The sequence below is a fragment of the Podarcis pityusensis genome (assembly GCF_964106645.2).
Source record: "Podarcis pityusensis genome assembly, chromosome: 3".
NCBI lineage: Eukaryota > Metazoa > Chordata > Lepidosauria > Squamata > Lacertidae > Podarcis > Podarcis pityusensis.
In genome coordinates, this window is record NC_138026.1 from 72,398,780 (window position 1) to 72,421,853 (window position 23,074).

At 44.1% G+C, this 23,074-nt stretch overlaps 1 protein-coding gene across 2 annotated transcripts; it reads right to left on the minus strand.

The window, feature by feature from the left end:
- Positions 1-10,503: 10,503 nt before the first annotated feature.
- TBXT (T-box transcription factor T) lies at positions 10,504-22,620 on the minus strand. Of its 2 annotated transcripts, none has more exons than XM_081000707.1 (8): positions 21,920-22,620; positions 19,635-19,899; positions 17,747-17,881; positions 15,264-15,325; positions 15,107-15,168; positions 13,635-13,811; positions 12,764-12,893; positions 10,504-11,803 (listed from the first exon to the last, which is right to left on the minus strand). In XM_081000707.1, exons 1-8 carry the CDS (start codon positions 22,123-22,125, stop codon positions 11,536-11,538), a joined length of 1,305 nt encoding a protein of 434 aa, XP_080856833.1. In that variant the 5' UTR covers positions 22,126-22,620; the 3' UTR covers positions 10,504-11,535. The 2 variants fall into 2 exon arrangements, with proteins under 2 accessions (XP_080856833.1, XP_080856832.1); XM_081000706.1 differs by having other exon boundaries at positions 12,764-12,896; positions 21,920-22,558.
- Between the last annotated feature and the right edge of the window lie 454 nt (positions 22,621-23,074).

The following is a 23,074-nucleotide window of genomic DNA, read 5'->3' on the forward strand; positions in this document are numbered from 1 at the left end:
GGGAGAGCATTCCACAAATGGGGAGCCACTACATAAAAGACCCATTCTCATGTTGCCACCTTCCGGACCTCTCCTGGAGGTGGCACATGAAGGAGGATGTTAGGTGATGACTGCAGGTCTGGGTCAGTTCATATGGGGAATGGTAGTCCTTGAGGCACTGGGGTCCTGAGCCATTTGAGGCTTTATAGGTCAAAACCAGTACTTTGAATTGGGCCTGGAAACTAATTGGCAGCCAGTGTACTCAGGCCTGGGTTGATGCTATTTGCTCAAACCGTCTTGCCCCAGTAAGCAACCTGGCCTCTGAATTCTGCACTAGTTGAAGTTTCTGGACTGTTTTCAGAGGCAGCCCTATGTGTAATGCAGTGCTGTAATCTAACCTAGAGGTTACCAGAACATAGACAACAGAACTTAGGCTATGCCTGTCTAGTTAGGGGCCCACCAGCCAAAGCTGGTGGAAGGTACAGTAGTACGTCGGGTTACAGACGCTTCAGGCTACAGATGCTTCAGGTTACAGACTCCGCTAACCCAGAAATAGTACCTTGGGTTAAGAACTTTGCTTCAGGATGAGAACAGAAATCGCACGGCAGCAGTGGGAGGCCCCATTAGCTAAAGTGGTGCTTCAGGTTAAGAACAGTTTCAGGTTAAGAACGGACCTCCACAACAAATTAAGTTCTTAACCCGAGGTACCACTGTACTTCATGCCACCAAGGCCAAGTGAAGTACCCCCAAGCTGTGTAGCCACTCATGCAGAAGGAGTGTAAACCCCCCAAGAACAGTCAGCCTCCCATTTCAATACTAATACATTGAGTTGTGCTGAGGACAGACCAGAAACCAATGACCATTGAATAATACAGGAACCACTCCCATCTTTCAAGGAAACAGAACTCTGGATAGGTGCTTGTTGTTGTTTAGTCGTTTAGTCGTGTCCGACTCTTCGTGACCCCATGGATCAGAGCACGCCAGGCACTCCTGTCTTCCACTGCCTCCCGCAGTTTGGTCAGACTCATGTTTGTAGCTTAGAGAACACTATCCAACCATCTCATCCTCTGTCGTCCCCTTCTCCTTGTGCCCTCCATCTTTCCCAACATCAGGGTCTTTTCCAGGGAGTCTTCTCTTCTCATGAGGTGGCCAAAGTATTGGAGCCTCAGCTTCATGATCTGTCCTTCCAGTGACCACTCAGGGCTGATTTCCTTAAGAATGGCAAGGTTTGATCTTCTTGCAGTCCATGGGACTCTCAAGAGTCTCCTCCAGCACCATAATTCAAAAACATCAATTCTTCGGCGAGCAGCCTTCTTTATGGTCCAGCTCTCACTTACTGCTTTCTTACTGCTTAAAGATTGGTGTGCATTCAACAGCATGTATCCCCATCTGCATTGCAATACTCCTCTAGACATCACGGAATTGCTTTTTCATTGGGCAGATCTTCTGCACCTTGTTCTGGGAGCACACACTGGGCTCACACCTAGCAGAGTTTTGTTAACACAGTAGCATATCATCCCAAGCATCAAATAGCTAGGCAGGAAGTTGCAAGCTCTCACGTCCCTTTCTGCCTGTTCTTACAAAATGAAATGTGACATCCACAAGGTGGAGCACACAGACCAGTGAATCAAGCAACAATGTGAAGAACTACCTACCTAACCCACCCCAAAACCATCGGCAACAGGGAAATTTCACTACTCATCCTTGGCTCCTTTCAAAACATGAAAAGTATAAAGGAGAAGGTTACAATTCAAATAAAGTTGGTAGGGTCTATTGAGGCAGAGATTCCAGATAAACAGCCACAGACCACAGTTACAAAAACAAAAGGAAACCTATGGATCAATAGCAGCTCGTTTCTTTATAAGTTTTCATAGGTAATACACTGCTTTTGGCATAAAACAATATCTACTATATATGCTAATAGCAAACTTAAGTCTCCAAGTGTCACTCCTTGTGTAACCCAAATTGCATCATTCATGCAGAAGCAGGGTGGGCACAAGCAGACTCAGGGAAACCCAAAAGATTGCAGAAGTACAGAAGGTATATAGGGAAGGGGAAAAAATACCCAAACAACTAAATAAGGGTTAAATATATGCTTAGTGGGCATGGAGGGCTGACTGCTGGTGGGGGGCGGAATCAAATAGTTTGGGGTGGGGGTGGAATGGGATGACTTGGAAGAGAGTATGGCTGGCTGAAACCCTGAAAGGACACACAGAGAGAGAGCATATTATTTGTTGTCAACTCCCCTTGATTCATAGACTTCTATACCTGATAACAAAGAAGCTAATGCCACAGTAAATGAGTTACTTTATCCAATATCAAGGTTCTGGGTATATCTAGGGTTGTCACTTCTGTTCTGGCAGAATACAGGGCGATTTGGGAGCAATTTTTTCCCCATTTGGAGCTAAAGTGATTTCAAAACTATCCATCACAATCTATTGCAGCCTAACAGGATGGCCCCTCTGGAATTTGTCACACATGCACACAATACACATTAATTTGTAAATCTGTCTTTGCTTGGCTACCCAGAGCTTAAATATATGACCTTTCACACATTGTTTCAAACACATGCATTTGGAGAAGATTCCTAACTTGGGGGAGAGAGGGGGGGAGAAGACCTGAAATACAGGACAAAACTTTATCAATACAGGACATAACCTTTTGCATTGAAATACAGGACAATCCTGTGTAATACATGACAGGTGGCAATATCTGGCTCTGAGATGAATGGGATATTCAATCAGCACTGTGGAAAACATTTTTGTTAATTTCCAACCTTGATTCCAGGCACGTATTACAAGTGTTAGGTAATTCACATAATTTCCATCTTCGTTGTCCAAAGCTTGCTAGCTCTCATAATTATGTTGGTAACATGCTGTACTAGCAATGCTCAGATCATGTTCTCTCTGGTCCCATTCAAATTAAGGAATTGGGGGGGGGGGAGAGAGAACATTCTGTAAACTGATCTAAACTAGTGTGTTAGTGAAAGAGAGCCAAAATCTGGTGAGACGGAAAATGAAGGAAGGCTGATTGAGGACACACAGAAATTGGTGTGTCCTCAGTCAATCATGATGGACTAGTGGAGGCTGGGCCATTAGGGCCAATGGGGCACTGCCAAAAGGTTGTTCTTCAGAACAGCTTACTGTAGGGAAGAGCCCTGTGGCCATTGGGACTGGTAGGTGGAAGGGAAAGAGACCAATGGTAGGTAGGGCCAGAACCAGCTTGCAGACTCCAGTTCCCAGCCCTTCAGCATGATCAATGGTCAGAGATTCTGAGCACTGCAAGAATGTAAGGAGAGCCTGCCTGGATTGGGCCAAAGGCCCATCTAGCCCTGTTCTCACAGTGGCCAGTCAGATGCCTGTGGGAAACTTGCAAACTAGACGTGAGCATAGCATCCTTTTCTCCAGCTGTGATTCCCAGTGACTGGTATAGAGAGGCATACTACCAGCGCCTTTGACAGTGGAAGTAGAACCTAGCTATCACAGAATCACAGAACTGTAGAGTTGAAGGCATAGGCCCTGACTCCCAGAGGCCAAGGTTCCTTTGACCCTCCCAATAAAATATTTGAGGGGGCCCCCATAGTTGATGGCCATTGCCATGTGTGCACCATGTCGTGTGATCCATTATGCGTGATCAATTATTCAAGTTGGCACCCCTGGTTGGAAGGGATCCTGATGACCATCTAGTCCAACCCCCTGCAGTGCAGGAATATGCAGGTTAGGATTGAACCCGTGATCTTGGCATTATCAGCACCACACTCCAACCAACTGAGCTAATGTTTAACAGTCGTTGATAGCTTTATCTTCCACAAATAATAATAAAATAACCAGCACCAGGGCTCTGCTGTGTGGATCCCCTCACACTGGAAGAATTGTCACACCCTGATGCCTGGAACGGCAAATGACTGAAAAGTAAATTCACAAAAGGATTCCCTAGGCTGCTCACAAGCAGGACAATTGGTAACATTCAACAAGTGATCCATTATGAATTATTCTCTTAGCTTTTATGGATAGACTACTTTGCTTTTCATGGCCTGTTAACCTTCGCCCCCTACAAGACTACTCATGAAAGTGAACCCATGACTTAAAAAAACAACAAAAGACTGGATGTGGACAAACATCCATTTAATCACCTGACAGGCCATTTTTCTCAGGGTGTTTAATTGCAGCTGTTTTCTGACAGCCAAAGATGGAGGAGGGTCAGGCACTTGCTGGCATCCTCGAGCAGTTTGTGTTCCCAGAGGTAGGCAGTCAAAAGATGAATGCCATTCCTCACCTACGCTGGAAGAATTTGCTCATAAGGAAAAATACATAGAGAAGTAATTGCTGAAGTCAGACCATCAGATTGCCCAGCTGCTTTGGCCAAGCCGCTGCCTCGTGTGCTTAGAGCATCTGCCTGGATGGCTTTCTTTGCCTGCATTCTATTTTTGGCGTCTGTAATTGACCGATCAGCAAGGAAACAGCCCCCAAGGTATAGGGCGCAACATTTGTGTCCTGATTGGCATTGGTCTAAATGCCAAGGTTCCATTACAGAACCAAAACTTGGTCGCAATGCAGGTTCACACACACTCACACATATGCCATTCTAAAAGAACATCTGGTGGACAGTGGTGGGTTTGTGCAAGATACTCCTGCCCCTGCTGCTGATGTTTCAATGGCCACACACACAGCGCTCTACATGCTTGCAGGTGTACTACATAGAACTCCTCTATATGTAGGGGATCCCTGTCAGGATCTATGTGCATACATCAGTACATGTGTAGAGCATAGAACGCCGATATGCGAAGGGGATCCTCATGTAGAAGAGATCTATATGCATACACTGATACATGTGTAGAACATGACCATCAGCGGTAAAAGGTAGCGCTGTGGCCTAAACCACTGAGCCTATTGGGGTTGCCAATTGGAAGGTCGGCAGTTTGAATCCCCACGACAGAGTGAGCTCCCGTTGCTCTGTCCCAGCTCCTGCCAACCTTGCACTTCAAAAGCACACCACTGCAAGTAGATAAATAGGTACCACTGCAGCAGGAAGGTAAACAGCATTTCCATGCACTCTGGCACTTATCACGGTCTTCCGTGTGCCAGTAGCGGTTTAGTCCTGCTGGCCACATGACCCAGAAAGCTGTCTGTGGACAAACGCCGGGTACCTCGGCCTGAAAGCAAGATGAGCGCCACACCCCATAGTCGCCTTTGACTGGACTTAACCATCCAGGGGTCCTTTACCTTTTTTACCTTTACCTTACATCAGCAGTGGGGAGTGAGGCTAGGCTTTGTGCCGTGGCAAAAACAACAAAATGTACACGTTCTTTCAGCACATGTGTGTGTAATCTGAACAAGTTACCTGACAGCAAGTTTGAGAAGCTTCCAGAAGTTATATAAACTTTGTGAAAAGACTTGTCAACAAATGTAAATAAGAAAGCTATTAAAGCTATAGCTTCTTTGCTCCCAAATTCCTCACCCTCCTCCACTGAATAGTACACTACATTCCACTGAGAGCTCTGCTGGGTTTAAAGGAATGAAAATATCCTATTTGTTTGCTTACACCCCAGCTCTAAAACCAAACATGGAAGGGAGCCCTCTGGACTTCAGTGAAACTTGGCTCAACACAGGAGCTACAATCCAGAAAATTGCAAGACAAAGTTCTACTCAGCCGCCAATGTAAAGAACTAGTTTCCTATATGTTACCTGCAGCTGGAATACCTTTTGCAAAGCCATGGAGATTGGCAAAAACATCATCTAGCATAGAATGGATGGATAAATTATGGGAACTCCCCACTATTAGTAAACTAACACATTACCTTAGATTTAGGGAACAAAAACAAAAATGGCTTTTTGGTAAGATGGAATAATCTTACTGAGTACAGCAAAAGCAAATGGTTATTACCAAACAAATCAATAATTTACAGAATGTATTAGGAATTAGTGCAAACAGTTCTGATTTTATTATATATCAGCAATTTACCATGTTTGCCACAGGGCAGAGCATTCTGCTGATATTTATGTGGTGTGGTTTGTTTAAACTTGTAAAACTTGCAGAAGTTGTAACCCTCGATAAAACTGAATTGAGACAAGGATGCTTAGAAGTTAAAGAATAAAAGTTCTGTGAATTCAACAACAGTACTTAATATAGGCTTGAACTTTTCAAACTACAGCTCTGCACAGAGCATAGCGCACTGCTTCTAAGAATCAGGGAGATTTTTAAAGTTTCTGAAGCAGCATAGAAGATCACTGTTGTGAGGGAACATGATAACATAGGGAGAGCCCTGCTAGATCAGACCAAAGATCCATGTAATCCTGCAACCCCTTTTCCAGAGTGACCAGTCAGGTGCCAATGGGAAGCCTGCAAGGAAGACATGTGGTCCCTCTTCTTTTGCTATTCAGTCACAACAGGCCTTCAATGGCAGACTGCCTAGGGAGCTTCCATATAGCTATCAGGGCTAGCAGAGGCAGTCACTTGTTATATCAAGAACATCCACTTCATCTTGCTTGAGTGAGACCTGGGGAAATTCTTTGAGGAGTTGAGTGGAGTATTTCTTTTTTTGAGGATGTATATATATATGTCTTTTCAACAGAACCATATTCAGTGCTTACTGTGCATTACAGTGCTTGCAACAATGCTGCTTGGAGAGCTCTTTGATCAGTTTGGAAATCTTCAAAATAAATCTAAATTAAAAACAACCACAACTATGCACGCACAGCTGTGCAAACAGCCGTTAGTCCTCTGGCCTATTACTGGGGCTGGATTATGTTTCCCTGCAGTTCTGCAATCTCAGGGCCACTGGTGGTTGCAGCAGAGCATTCTATCGGGTGGAGAGCTAGCTCCCTGCAGTGACTTCTTCTCTGACTGATACTTGGGGTCGGAAACTTGGAGCAAAGCAAGGGCTTGCTTCAAAAAGGGAAATGTACCCCTTGCCGTGGTGTTCTTACTGGGAGACAGAGTGGTGGGTGTGCAACTACCCAGTGACTTGTAGTCCTCTAGCTCAGAGTGTGCTTGTCTTCCAGCAGAAGGCTCCCTGAACTGTGGAGGCTTAAGAGGACTTAAGAGCACATCCACGTTTCACAATGAACCCAGATCAGACGAACGTCTCACCATTCTGCCCGTAAAGACACAAGCACTTTATTGAAGATGAATTCTGGCAACCTGTTTAGCAGAACACTGGCTCTTTTATTTTCCCTCTTACTTAAAGCAGGGTGAGAAAGTGCTTGGGCTTGATGCAGAGTACTGTTAGTGCAGGCCTAGCTTTGAGGACATTCCCTCCACATGAGTCAAACTGAGAATCCAGAAGGGAGGATTTGAGCTTGTTCATCTGTTTGCTGTGTTAGTTAGGTCTGACCTCAGAACTCCTTTGAGCTTCAGTTTCAGCAAGCACTGAAAAGGTTTTCTTAAAAAAAGAGAGGTAAAGAACCCCTGGACAGTTAAGTCCAGTCAAAGGAGACGATGGGGTTGCAATGCTCATCTCGCTTTTAGGTTGAGGGAGCCGGCATTTGTCCACAGACAGCTTTCTGGGTCATGTGGCCAGCATGACTAAACCACTTCACGTCCCACAGAACTCTGTGACAGAAACCAAAGTGCACAGAAACGCCATTTATCTTCCTGGTGCAGCAGTACCTATTTATCTACCTGCACTGGCATGCTTTCGAACTGCCAGGTTGGAAGAAGATGGGACAGAGCAACGGGAGCTCACCCCATTACGGGGTGAATGGCAAGCCCAGAAGGCTCAGTGGTTTAGACCACAGCACCACCCGTGTCACTAGCAGAGCAGTCAGGGGGTGATGGGAAGCAAAGGATGCCTGTGACAGCCACACTCTCTTTCATGGAGTCTTCTTTGATAAAATTGCTTGCTACATGGAGAGAGAGAGACTCTCTGGGTAAACAAAAGCATGGAGGAACTAGTAGAAAAACGCTGGTCTTGAATGGATCTAGTTTGGAAAGTTGAGTTTATATTTTATGACATTATGGAATGAGTTGGGGTATTTGAGGTGTTAAAGAATGGGTTGTACCTCTGGTGGGGGACACATTGTGCTCCTTCTGGGGTAGTTTGTCCACCCTTGTTCCCCACCCTGCACTCATCTCTCACTTGTGGCTCCTAGAAGCTGTCAGTGTGCAACAGTGGCCACACCCTTGAAACAGCTTTGACTGGCTAAATCAAGTGAGGGTAGATGAGGGGTCTCAAACCCTCAGTGAGTTAGGGACCTCCTCTGCATGTGAAGGCAGGCTCTGGGGGATGAGACCAATGGTGGGTCCAACGGTCCAGAAGGCAGTTTCCCTCTGCATGTGCTGTAGAAGGAAGTGCGGGGCAGATGGGGCTCATCAACCTGGGAAGGTAGCCCATCTAGGAGATAGAAAACTTTGATCCTAAGCTTCCACTGTTTTGTGGGACATCTTTGGGAGAAGAAAAGGCTAAGGAGTGAACCCTGCACAACTTTGGAGTGTAGTCCCTAAGGCGGTTGGATGGTGCCTTGTAAATCTCTTTCTGGCAACTCCTGCAACCAAGCTGGTGTGAAACACATTGCTCTGCTTTCCTTTGGGCCCCACCAGCGAGGCCAAGAGGAGGGTCTTGTCGTCTGGGTAGCCCAGGACCTCCATACACACTGTCCAGACTTGTGCCCCAGGGAGGTCACTTCACTGCTGCTAATGCAGCAGTTTGACTTCACCCCCAGAGGCGCACTCCATTGTCTCTCAAAACAGATGCCAACAACAATATATAGTAACATTTCCATTAGCACTTGTTGCTAAGATGCATCCTGATCCTCAAAAGAGATTTTGTTGGAAGATGAGAATAAGGAGGTATGCCACTGGGAACTGAGAGTTGAAAATCTGATGGTTGCCCAGTCCATCCATTTTAACCAAGAAAGGTAAGTATGGGCATATACACTGCATATTTTAAAAAAAAATTGTTGCTGCCCACAGAATCTAACATTCTAGCTATGAAACAAACGTTCCATCAAATTAATGCAAGTAATAAACAATTCAGTCAAGTTGCAGAAACTCAGGCACCTTGGTTGTAGTGTTGCATCCTTGCAGGCTACGGTTGGGTACAGTCTCTGTCTTTGGCTTCTGTCATATGCAGTAGTACAATAATAAGTATCATCCAGTTGTTTCAGTCTAGAGGTTCTTGTGCCATAAAGTAATCTATTTGCTGGTGTGACACAAGTGACGTATTCGCAGCAACTGGCAGCTAAGCATTTGGTTTATTAAGGAAATATACTACTTTATTTTGCAGTTTAACTGAATACATTTAAAATGATAAAAGCACAATTACATACAGTTTTGCTAACCACCTAACAGAAGGCACTAAATAATAATTGCATAGACTTAATTTACAAGAATTAGCTTTCACAATAAAACATGAGAGCTTATTTACAGTATATTGACATATGGCATAACATCAATTAATGGCCACAACGGTGTTGGCTTTCTTGTTGCTAGCAGTTTGTAAGCAATGAAATTAAAGCCCTCCACCACCTTGGCCTATGGTGGAATTTGTCTCCAGTCCTCTGAGGATGCAAAATTCTGTTAATATGAATGGAATTATAAGACCCAAGACAACAATATGGCTTGGCTTTGCTAACCTGAAAAAGCAGCACTATTCTGACACATTAAAAAAGTGTTGTTGGGAGAAGTGTCCCCCAGGTGATTGTCTTAAGATACAGTAAACTAAGGATGAGGAGTCTGTGGCCCTCCAGAAGTTGCTGGACTTTAACTCTTGATCACTGGCAATAATGGCTGGGGCTTATGGGAGTCCAACAATATCAGGACTACAAACTCTCATCTCTGTAAGTACACAGAAAAAGCATATACACATATACAAAAGCTTATACTAACAAATAAATATTGCTCATCGGCGGACAATACTGAAATAAAATAAATTAGAAAAAAGGTTATCAAATGTGCACTTTCTACTTTGAGCCTGGTTTCAAGTATATTAAAATTAAAGGTCTTCAAACAGCCCTTAGACAACAGCCCTTTAAACAGGCTGAAAATCATTTGCAATCCTCTCTTTAAAGGTAAGCTATACACAGACACACCCCAATTTCCTAAACAGGTATCACTTCATATAGGAAAACCACATACAGATAGCCTGCATGATTGTGTGTGGCAGATGAATGCACAGCAGTTTCACCATTTGTACACATATTGGTAAGATGATTGCTTCTCGCTATTTTGATTGCAATGGCTTCTCACTGAGTATATGCAATGTGTAAATGTGGCAAAACAAGTATTTGTACAGGAACTATTGCAGTGAATCAGCTGCAATTAAGCCTGGGCACACTTGCCTCGCAGTAAGTCCCACTACGGTCTTACTTCTGAGCAAACACGTAAGATTACACTGCACAAGAACAAAGCACACTATACAAAGAGGCACTTTAAAAAACAAGAACTGGTCTGTAAAACTTTAAAAACTGCATTTGTTATGCAGGAAAGAGCTCTTTTTGATTGTCATTTCAAAAGTAACAAAGAAATAAACATATAGTTGTGCATAAATCTGCAAATTAGGGAAATAATATAGTCAAGGCATGTCCATTATAGTAGTGCACTTTTTATTCTAGCTATCTATCGTCCTTTAATGCTGATTCCATCTAGGTATTTCGAACAAGAAATCTCATCAGTTGGGGCCAGTTCACATCACTCCACATGTGGCAAACCATTATTTTCCTGTCCAGATTAAAATATCACCTGCAGTGTCCAACAGGTGATACTAAACAAACCTCAAGTTGTTTAGGTGATACTAAACAAACCTCAAGTTGTTTAGTATGAAAGTACAATTTACACTCAAGCTGAACTAGTCACCTAACCCATTCATTATGGGCCTGGCACAAACTGGGCTGAAAAATGTGTCTAATGATAAAGCACAATAAAAGAGCAGCAAATGAGAAGTCATCACTTAGTGGAAGTTCACACAAAGTTGCTGTCACCAAGCAATGAATATGCAAGTGATGGCTTGCACGTGTGAAACAGCCAGCACAGATCAAGCACTTGAGTCTAGAAAACATGCACTTTACTTCTCAATATAAGTTGTTCACTCATTCTTCTGCGACTAGTGATTGAATGAGATACATACATGATACATGGCATAATTTATCCCTCAGTAGAGTAAAAAAAGGAGATAGATAGATAGATAGATAGATAGATAGATAGATAGATAGATAGATAGATATAAACAGCCCAGAGGAAGTAAAAATATATATATAATCCATGACCAGCTCATTCCCATTTTGGTGCATTTTGCTTCTGGTGAAATTTGAAAACTGAAAAGGCCTATTTTGAAAAGGGAGAGCCCTTGTATCTCAGGGTTGGCAACATTTCTCGCCCTCATGACTGCAAAGAGGAAAAAAAGGGGTGGCAAACACTCCCAACATGGCCTGTGCTGCCAAACAAGTTTCATACCCGCTTTCGTAAGGTGTCTGTGCCACTATCATCACACTCTAATACTGAGATGAGCATAAAGCAATTACTGCTAGCATACTTTGTGCCTTTTCCTTCTGCCCTCCTGAAACGTTACTTCTGTATTCCTGGTTTAGAGCAGCTAGAAAGTCCTTTGTCCAAAGGAAAGGCCTACATAGAAGGGGTTGTTACGGGAGTCCATGTAGAAGAAAGTCTAGCATGCACTGATGCATCGTATTGACTGTCGGCAACGTCTGTAGGGGTCCCACTGTCGTACAATGGAGATCCTGAGGAAGGGGTGGTGACAGAATGAGGGAGGGTGGGATAGTGGGCCGTGGAGCTTCGTAAAAACTGGGATCCTATCCCACTGGGCATCCCACCTGACTGTGACACAGGCGAGACGGTGCTGTTGCTGACAGACCACAGGTTGGGATACTGGCTGCAAGAGAAAGAAAGAAAGAAAGAGATTTCAGAATGCAAGCTTGACTTGGGGCCCCAGTACTGCCTCATGAACAGAATGTTGACCTTGGACTCTCTCCAGTCACATGGGCATTGCATAGCCTTGGACAGTTTATTCTTCCAGCCTCCAAGCCCCAGGTGCAAAAGTGGGGATAGAAGATGTCACACTGGGTTCCAGCATCAGATAATTATGAATCCCTTCCTCCAACTTGATGGTGTATAATTTCTATATTATGCTACCGACACATTTGGCCATTCTGCAAAATGGAGAAATGTTATATAATTTGTTTGCTTGCACACAGTCCCTCTGGAATCCTGCTGGCAGCCATAGAACATAAAATATCTGACAGCTTTTAGAATGATATTTTCCCCATTTTTGGCAATTAGTATGCAGATTGGGCTCACAGCAGAATTTTAGGGTCTTCAGCCGAATTGGGAAATCCTTCAAAGGGAAATAAAGCCCCACCTCATCAGAGGCCCTTAAGGCAAGTCCATAGGAAGGAGAAGTAGTTGCATCCCCCACTCCTTTAAAAAAACTAATTGTAACCCCTTTAGCCTCCTTGCAAGTCAGGGGCGGGGAACATGTTCGGGCCAGTGGGCTGGATTCCAAATACCCCAACACACACAGGCCATTTTGACAGGTGGGTGAGACACCCACCTGTTAATCACCTGACATCACAATGATGTCAACTGACTCAAAACAATAAACCAAATCTTTTGTGGGCGCAACTTACATCAAGTATGGGGCAGGTTGGCATGGTTTGGAGAAAATGCCCTAATGGGCCTAACTGGGATGTGTGCTGGGCCTTATTAGGCTTTCAGGCCAGAGATTTCCCACTCCCACTATCAGTGTTACTTTCTCAGCAGTTTTCCTAATGAAAAAGTCACATTCCATATTATAGAACTTTGATGGCTTCCTTGCTCAGGGAATACAGCCTACCTGGAGCTGGTTGGTGGACCGGTACTGTGACTCATAGGCAGCATGCTTGTTGGGGGTGGGACACCTAAACTGGACCAGTTGTCGTGGGATTGGAGCATAGAAAGGCAGGCTGAAGAACTATCACCATATGCTGCTGTAAAGGAAAGCATCTGTATGAGAAGTGCAGCCCCTATTTTCAGTGCAAATATATGCTCTAGAAATATTTATCTGGCAGTGGGTGGGAGAGTCAAAGTGATTTGTTTTCCTCCTTTGGTTTCAGTGGCGTAGCGTGGGGGGTGCAGGGGGGGCCGGCCGCACCGGGCGCAACATCTGGGGGTTAGGGTTAGGGGGCGCAAATCCACGGGTTAGGGGGCGCAAATCCACGGGTTAGGGGGTGCAAATTACTTGCCTTGCCCCGGGTCCTGACAACCCACGCTACGCCTCTGTTTGGTTTTGTTTGTGGAGTATAGATGGAATTTTGCACAGACCAGTGTTTTGATTCAAATACCTGGTTCAGCAGGTAGATGCCAAAGAAAGGACTTGACAGTGGGCACAGACAGTCTCTAACTGAGTGCCAGCATTGGTGTACGTCTGTGAAATAGGCATATACTAGACTCCCACAGAGAATGAACAATAAATGATATTAATAATAGGCTGTCAATGAGAAGTAAAACAAAAATCACTTGGCTCACACACACACAAAGCATTAATAAGCAATAAGGCAGAGTGAAGAATAAATCAAATCACTGCCTGCTACTTCTTGACAACAGTCATCAAGTGCACTATGAACAGAGTTTTGTCCATTCTGTATGTTCATGATGAAATTTGATCAGCCAGTTGATTTCCCACAATAGCAAACCACCAGAGGCCAGTAATAATAAATAAAACTTACTTGGAGAATTGGTTCTATGAGTGTATGGATTCGGATAAGGGGCAGGGCGGTGATTCCTCAGGGATGAGTACCTTTCGCAACTGTGAGCAGGGGAGAGGGACAGAGGTGCTCCAAACTGTGGATGAGGATTGGCAGGAGGACACAGAGTCCCTGTTCCAGGAATCAGCCAGCCACCTACTGCAAGAAGAGGGGACATTTCACTAGACCAACACATAGCAGCAAGACCTGTCCAAGATGCAGTGAGGCCTTTGTGCGCAGCTGAGGTCCCAGAGCACCAAGTAACTAAATCCTTATATTTACAGAGGAGCTACAAAAATGGCATCCTTGTTATAAGTTCTCCTCCCTCCCCCAACATCCAGGCTGCATTTCAAACATTCAATTATTGGTTTTAACTAGTTTCCTTTTACGACTCTGTATTTTATAATGTTGTAAGCTGCCCTGAATCCCAACTTGGGAGAAAGACAATATAATAAATAAATAAATATTTTTTTAAAAAAATTGCCTCGCTTGTGATGTCATCAAACTGTGCATTCCACTTCCAGCAAGGGTAACATCACACTAAAATACCCAAAAACTTTACACTACTGCCAGCGTTCATAGATTTCAATGGGATTTCAGAGAGCCTCTTTCAGAATTTGTGAGATCCTTGGCCTAGTGTTTGCACTTTATTCATTTAAGGCTGTTCTTCTGTATTTCCAGCTCCATGGATTTCAGTTCCATGGATATAAATGCTTCCATGAGACACACAGAATGCTTTCTTCCCTACATCAAAGATTATAGATACAGGCCTCTGCCATTAAACGCAATGAAGAGTTTCAGTGACAACTTCAGTGGGATATGGACTGTTTGTAGGCATAGATTTACTTTTGGTCAAGGCATTATGAAATGTGCAAATTCTATCCTGGCTCAAGAAAGTAGTTGCTAGTGTAGGTTGGAATTTAATTAAGTTTTACTCAGAGCAGACCCACTGAAATTAATGAATGTGACTAAGTTAAGTCCATTAATTTCAGTGGGTCTACTCAGAGTAAAACTTAGTTGTGAATAAATACATCCCATATTATATTACTTAATTGTTCACAATCCCATTGTTCCCCAGTGTGCGCTTTGGGGAAACTGGGTGCAGATTCTACTTCTCCCTCAATGTTCAAGGAGGAGCAGGGGCAAAAAAAAAAGTTGAGAACTATTACACTAATGGATCTCACTATAAGAACTGTTAAAAATAGACTATTGGTCTTTGTGATTAAATATACTGCACACAATTAGAAAAATGCAAAACCAGAAGATATAGGCAAAAGAAACAAAAGTAGCTACAATGTTTTGGGAAAGGGCACATTTACAAGTCAGCACTTTGACTTGTACTATATTTATTTAAAATATCCTTAGATACATAGCAAAAAAAGGTACCTGAGCAAAGGAGAACTGATTTTGGAGGCATACTATAAAATAATTTTCAGAAGAGAGCTTAGACATACATTGCGAATACCCTGACTGCTGACCATCTCCCACTTCATCCATCATGTCCTTGTGGTCACTTCTGCCAAAGAAATCATATTTTGTAGCCAAAAAAGATTAAATTATTTGCAGAAATATGATTCATAAATGCAACTGAAAGCAGACGACAGATCTCACCTTTCTTTTGCATCAAGAAAAGCTTTGGCAAAGGGATTGTACTTAATTTTTAAAGCTGTTATCTAAAAAAAAACACACAAACAAATGTCTCAAATTGACATTTTTACACATTTTTTTCATGAAGTAGTCACACAACATTTCTACCAACTCCCCAGGGTAGTTCACAATGGTTTCTAGTAGGGAAATGGCTCAGAATGGAATTAACAAAACAGCAACTAAACAGCTCACACACTGCAACAGCATGCTTTGAAATCATTCTCTCCACCACAACCTCCCCCCACCCACTTTCCCTGATTTAAATGCCTGGTTTTATTATCCTGTTAAGGAAGTGCATAAGAGGGGGGGGGGTACACTAAAAACAGTTATAAAAAGTTTCAGGTTTCTAGGTAACACAACAGTGAAAAATACCTTGATCATGAATATCACGGTCATATTAAAAACAAAGTAGTTAACATCTTTTGAGTTATTAATTGAGCATACATAATATAACAGCAAAGGACTTGTATCACACCTTTATCAGTTGTTATTCAAGGAAACACAAAAAGTTAAAATTTCATATGTGGGAAACTGCAAGTGTTGCTTGCAGAATTAACAGAAGACTGGTCAACAATTTGGTTTCAGGCTCCTTAATTGCTCATTATGTGTTTCACATAATGTAGTATTTGAAAACTTATCACTCACTGATATTTAACCATTGTGAAATCTATATCCACACACTGTTTCGGAAATTATTTGTGCTGAAAGGGGTGTTTAGAGGCAAATACACATTTCCATCTTTGGAAATATATATATATATTATTTTATATTCACCACTTGAGGGCTTTTTATGAACTTGTTTTAAAAATTTCCTAAATAAGCAAATACATTTGGTGGGCTTGCCTTCCAACTTTTTTGGGAAATAATACTTAAGAGTTACTGCTGATCATGCAGTAACTCTTAAGTATTATTTCCCAAAAAAGTGCTGATCATGCAGTTTGATTAGTTGTACTACTTTGGTATCAGTTATGAAAATAACACTTTTCATAAAAAGTTGACCCAGAAACTGTAATGACAACAAATCCTGAATGTTCTCCTGAGTTTAATTGGATACTGAAAGCTAGAAATATAATAGTTAGATTAAACTTTAGCAACTGATTCAGACGCAACAGGCTAGACTGGTGGTTGCTTATTACATTCTTAGAAAGAGGACACATATAAAGCAAGATTAACATTTATATAAACATACCCAAGCAACACTCTTTACCCTATTTTGGCAACTAAGCAATCACATTATTTATATTCCTTTACACTACTCTAAATGAGAAACTGTGGGGTTTTATGTTAGGGTACAGGTTAAAGTTATACAGAAACATAAAATAATATCACATATTAGTCCATGGTGAAGCTACTCTTGATATTTCAATAGTTATTTTCTCACATTAAGTAATCAAGTTTGGGATTTTCCAATACTCTTTTCAGCTGACAGGGTGGGGGGATGCAATCAAACATTTTAAAATATGGATTTTTACATCATCTCTCAATTTACAGCCTGTGAAAAGTTGTTTGGTGTTAACAGTATGCAATCTAGGTTCTCGTGAGTCAAACAATCTGTTTACAGGGAGTTTTTCAAAATGAGAATGTTTGATTATGCTGTCACCTTGAAACTATTTTCTGCAATAAATATCCTCAAAATCTTGCATGTATTGAAAATCTGTGAACATTTTATTATATTTTAGCCTGATTCATTGGCTCAGCACAACACATTAAATTTGATGAAGGTCTTAAACACATATTTTTTAAAAACAAATTCCACATAGTTCAGGGGTGGGGGATTGGAAAAAAGTCCAACATTTATTTAGAATTTTTTACAAAGGCGGCTGTGGTGTGAAGGCATAAGGTCAGAAACTACAGCAGTGTTGCTCTTCTTTGTCTGAATAAAAGGATTATTTTAACTAAACAAGCTCATTTGACATTCAACTGAAAATGCAGCAAAAGGGTTACTTTATACTAGAAGTATGAAATAAACAAGTTATATAGAATTATTTGTTCAGACCTCCATGTTATATAGCCAACCCTTCCTTAGAGTTGCAAGGGACTTTGTGGATCATCTAGTCCAATTCCCTCCAAGGCAAGAATATGCAGCTGTCCCTACTATGATTAAATATCTCTGGCTGATAGCTGCTCAAATCTTGTCTTCAAAACCTCTTTCCTTCAAACAAGGAAATACACAATACACAAATCTTACTCGGCTTAGTCTTCTTATACTTACAACATTTCTCCCAATTTACCTACCTTCCAGACACTCTGCTGCTTTTTAATTTGTCCAGTTCTCGGTGGAGATGAACAATTCTTACATCTCTTTCACAGCATCCTTTTAAATTTTTGTACACAATCAACATTTCCCACTACCACCTTAGCATCCCCTTCCTTAATGCCACAAATTTGTCCTTTGGTGCATCAAAGAAGGAAAATCCATGCAGGGCTCATCTTCGTTTTGTTCCTACCTCTTCATTTTGGTAAGCTGTCACAGCTATAAACTGGGTCTCCGGGAAAGAATGACTGGTGATCATTCGCTGAGGGCCACCAACTCTCACTATATGAATCCTAGGCTCATACTTGTGCAAGGAGTTCAACATGATCTGTCAATATAAGGAGAACAGTGGTCAGCACAGGCACAGCTGAAGAATGTTTGATATTACACTACTATATGGTGTGGGTTTTTCTTAAAGGATGATAAAGAGGAATTGACTAGTTTAAATATAAAAAAATGGGGGGGGGGGGGAGACAGCCAAGGTTTGTATACAGCTAAGTGATACCCAGCATAAACTTACTGAAATAAATAGATGTGACTAATTTAAGTACCGGTACATTGATTTAAACAACCCTATGCAACCAAACTGTCTCAATCACTACCCTTATTTAAAATAATGGCCCTGTTCAAATGATCATATCTCAGTTTAATAAGATGAGATATTAACCAATATTTTGCCTGTGCATACAGCCCATTCATGGGTTAAGCAATCAAACCAAGAAGCCACAGGCAAAATATTGGAGAAAGTAAACATCTGAATTAAGCATTAAGTTGGTTTAATATCCAGGATACAAAGTGAGAAATGGCAGTAAAGACACACATGAAACTATCCTTAATGGAAATCTTAAGTTTTCCTGATGATTGGAATCTATTCTAAAGTTTCCAAAATTTGTCAGTTGTCGAGCTAGCTCTCTATCCCACAATGCGCTACAACCTACTTTCTTAGTAAAACAGCACAAGCCTACTCAGGTGAACTCTGAAGCCCCCCTACATTCAATGAGGCTTACTGCCAGGTAAGCGTGCATAGGGTTACAGTCTCAAGAGAGTTTTTTGAGGTTACATTTGTTAATCCTTCTTGTACTTGAAAGTCACACGAAGACTGGTTACTGTTATTCCAAAGTGGCAGACCAAAGACTAGAATGATCAGAGGCTAACTTTGCACTGGCTATCAACTAATTTCTGGGCTCAATTCAAAGTGCTAGTTTTGACCTTTAAAACTTTCAAATCCCATCACTCCAATACTTCAAGGATCCCCTGTCTCCACATGAACAGACCTGCACCCTGCAATTGTCATCTGAACCCTTCTCTGTGTGCTTCTTCCACGGGTGGTCTGGAGGGTAGCAACACGAGAATGCCTGGTTGCCCACGTTTCCATCTTCCACAAATTTCTACAAAGGTCTGAACTGGGCTTACATAGGTGCATAGGCATAGGGTCTCTTCAGACAATGTTGTGGAAGTTGGAAGAGGGGACAGGCACAAGGCCTGACCCCAATGTCCCCACACTGTGGTCACTGAACACCTGAAACTAGCTAGCAATAAATGAATGAAGGGGTAGCAATGAGTAACACTGCAGCCTGGGAACAGGGGTCAAACCATGACCCCTGATGTGAGGAGTGTTACACTTACACAGTCGCCCCACAGTTCTAGTCTATAAAATACAGACACAGAGAGACACACACAGATCCTCTTTCTGGAAACTGACAAATCTCTTCAGGAGGCTCAGAAAAACTGGTAGCCACTATTCTGTGATGTAGCTAGCATCTCCTACCGCCGAATTCTGGAAACCTGTTCATATAGTGCAGAAGAAGGGGAGACGCTCCTCCAACCTCTCAGTGCTGGACGTCTGCACGTCACTGTGTTGTAAACTGGAAATGAGAATAAGGCTGTAGCCTTAAGCACGCTTAGTTGAGGTTAACTCCAAGCAAATCAGCAGCGTTCTGTCCGCAGGGTGGGGAAAACGTGCTTAGAAAGGGCGCGCGAAGGTGCTGCATTTCGTGATTTCCCATTTCGCTTTTGAGGCGGGCAACCGCATGAGGGAAGGCCGCCGCCCCCCGGCCTCCCCGCCGAGGGGTCTTCCTCACCTGTCCGCCTCCGTTGAGCTTATTGGTGAGTTTGACCTTGCTGAAGGAAACGGGCGCCTTCATCCAGTGCGCGCCGAAGTTGGGCGAGTCCGGGTGGATGTAGACGCAGCTGGGGGCCTGCGGCTCGGGCTTGCCGCCGGGCACCCACTCGCCGTTCACGTACTTCCAGCGGTGGTTGTCGGCGGCCACGAAGTCCAGCAGGAAGGAGTACATGGCGTTGGGGTCGAGCCCGGACACGCTCGCCTTCAGCACGGGGAACATCCGCCTGCAGCAGGGAAGGAGACGCGAGGAGAGGCCCGGTAAGAGGAGGCGCGCCCTCCGGCTAGGCCTCGGGGCCCCGAGAGAGAGCGAGGAGCGGGGAAAGCCCGAGCCAAGGGAGCGCCCGGCTTCGCGGAGAGCAAGGCCTCCCTCGGGCTTCCTTTCACACAGGTTCTTCAGGCCTCAATCCTCACTCAAGCCAAATAGGTCTGATTTCACCCCAACAGGACTAGGCTGTTGGGCTGCCGTTCCTACGCACGGCTGGAAGGAAGCCCCGTTGGGTTTTACTTCCAAGTAAACGTGCATGGGGTAAGGCTGGTCGACTCCCGCTGGCTTCCACTAAAGCTTAGTGAAATCTACGGGACGGAATCTGCCATACAGGCTCGCCGTCCATTAGGGACCCCAAGCCGCCTGATTTTGAAAGGAAGCGCCGGCATCCGTCCAATTCCTGGCGAATAAACAGTTTTAGGGACGAGGTGCAAATGTCTTTAGGAAATTACCACGGAGGTGTAAGCAGCCCATTGCCCTCAAACTATATGGAAGCCAATTCCATTGAAACGACTTGCGATTTGCATTTTGTTCCTCATTGCCTAGGTCCTTTGATTTCACTGAAATTCAATTGCGTGTAATGTGCACGCTTGTAAACAAGAAACGGGAGAAGTTTTTGTTTATGTTATTTCTCCGATTTGGTTTTTAACGGGCTTACGGTGACATATAATAGTAGTCTTTAAGGTGCCACAAGACCCTTTGTTGCTGTTGCTGCAAAGGACTAACAAAGGCTACGCCTCTGGAAATGATTGTAAAGCGTTGGATCCAGACCTTAGTTCCCTGCTTCACATAATCGTGACTAACTTTTCACAGTGGTTTCGGTGGGACCTAGGTCAGGTAGCTTAGACTCCAACCCAGTAACCAAATACTAAACAATACCTTTGTGTAGGTTGATGGGAAATTCGCAGAATCAATAAACTGGAGGAGACAACATCACAGAGCAAATAGTCAGGGGTGGAAGGCAGTCGTTTTTAAAGACAGTCATAAAGCACTAGGGCCCAAGATCTGAAATCAGTAAAACATCTTACAGACAATAAGATGTAATGTGGTGTTGCTTTTATGTAAAATATGTTTGGAGCAAGAGTATTGAAGACTCTTTTTAAAGGATTGTCTGGAACCAGTTGCTTAGGGTGATATTTAACTAGGCTTTGCTCAGGGTAGACCCACTGAAATTAATAGACATAATTGAGACATGTTCATTAATTTCAGTGAGTCTACTCAGAATAAAACTTAGCCGAAAACCATCCTTAGTTTTGCCTAGAATTCTTGCGGGTTGAGGAAGTTTCCATTCCAAACTTACCATGCAAAACCTCCTGGTTTTGCACCTGAATTGTGGGGACCCTTTTCTGCCTTGCAGCAAACGCTCTGATGCAAATGGACGGAAGTTTGACTCATCGCAAGGTGTATTTTGCACAGGGGCAAAACGAGAGGGACGGCCGCCCAAAAGTGCGTGCAAAATTCACCTTGAAAGCGCGCCACTGCAATGATAAGTACCTACACCTAAGGAGGCTTTCCAAGAGCAGCCGCTACCTTAGAAACGAAGCTGAGCTGTCTAGGGCAAGTAATTGAAGAGTGAGGTGAATGAGAACCAAAGGCCCTCCCTGAAAAGCTCACCAGAACGGATTGCAAACTGAATTTGTATAGATCAGCGGAGTAGTAGCGAGAAGGAACTATTAACGAAGCTTTAGAGGACACGGGAAAGGGCGATGGAAAAGAGAGAGGACATGTAGCAGAAGGGGAGGTGGCCAAGAGGAAGAGAAAGGCAGCCAGCAATGAGGTGTGCCCCACGGAAAACAACAACAGGAGGACACCGAGACGCGACAGCCTGGGAGGCATGTCCTCCACCCGTGATCTGAGCTACAGGAGGACTGGGAATAAATGCTATGAGTTTTTGCTCCTGTGGGGCAAGTCACTGGAAGCAGGGGGTGGATCATGTCCACCTGCGACGGTCCACCTCCACCTGCCTGCCTTTCTCCTACCTTCCGTTCTTGGTGACGATCATCTCGTTGGTGAGCTCCTTGAAGCGCAGCCACAGCTCGCTCTCCTCCAGGGTAACGCGCAGCTCCCTCTCGGTGGGGTCGCCCTTCTCGCTGCCCGCCTGCAGCTCATTCTCCACGGCGCTTAGCAGGTGATCCACCCGGTACTGCAGGCTCTTGCCGGAGCTGTCCGTGCTCGGAGAGGTCATCCTTCCTTCCCGCCCTGCCCGAGAGCCTCCTTACTGAGCTAGCTCCTCCAGGGTATCGGGATCCCACGCTCTCCACCTTGGAGAACCTGTCCAGGGTGACCCCGCTCCAAGTTGCAAATGGGGAGGAGAGTATAGACGAAGTTGCAGGGGGAGGAGGGATCCGCAGGTTGGGTGCGGAGGGGTTAATTCCACTTGACCTCTGACAGGCGCTCCTCGAAACTGCTCAAGCGGGGAGCAATTACGTGGCCCCCTATAAGTAGCTTCCTGGTGACATCACAATGCCGACAGGGGGCTCACCTGATTGGAGGACAGTCTCTTTGATGTGTCCGGCCCGCCCACCTGATTGGCTCCCTGCGGTCATATCAGAACGCTGCCCGCGCGGGGGGGAAGCCTGTGATGTTAATTGCAGCCAGTGGGATTAAACGCGGTATTTTATGTAAATTTGCCCCCAAATGTTTGCACCTCTATCAAAGCCGCCGGTGACTGGGGATGCTGCAGCCCCAGAGGAAATGGGCCATGTCAGCAAGAGCGCCATAACCGGGGAGCAGCATCCCCTTGGCCCGGCTTGGCAGCACCACCCACCCATCGGCAGATGCGTCGGGACCCTCCAGCAAAGAACAAGACGGCTTGGGGTCGAATAGTTGCGGCCAGACGTTGCCCCCACATTCAGACTTCCGTGCTTTCAGAACCCTTTTCAAACTCTCATCCCCAGTGGCTCGGTGTTAAAACCACATTTCTACGCATATCAATACGATTCGATTCAAAGAGCAAGTAAATGGAGCAGGGCGGCGGTGGAAATAACAAATGCCGTCCTCTATGGTCGGCAGAGTTTTCCTATTTCCATGACAATCCTATGCATGTTCACTCGAAATATGTGCCATTGTTTCTAACGGAGCTCACTCTGAGATATATGACAAACAACCTTAGCTAGTCTACAGCTCAGGCCTTT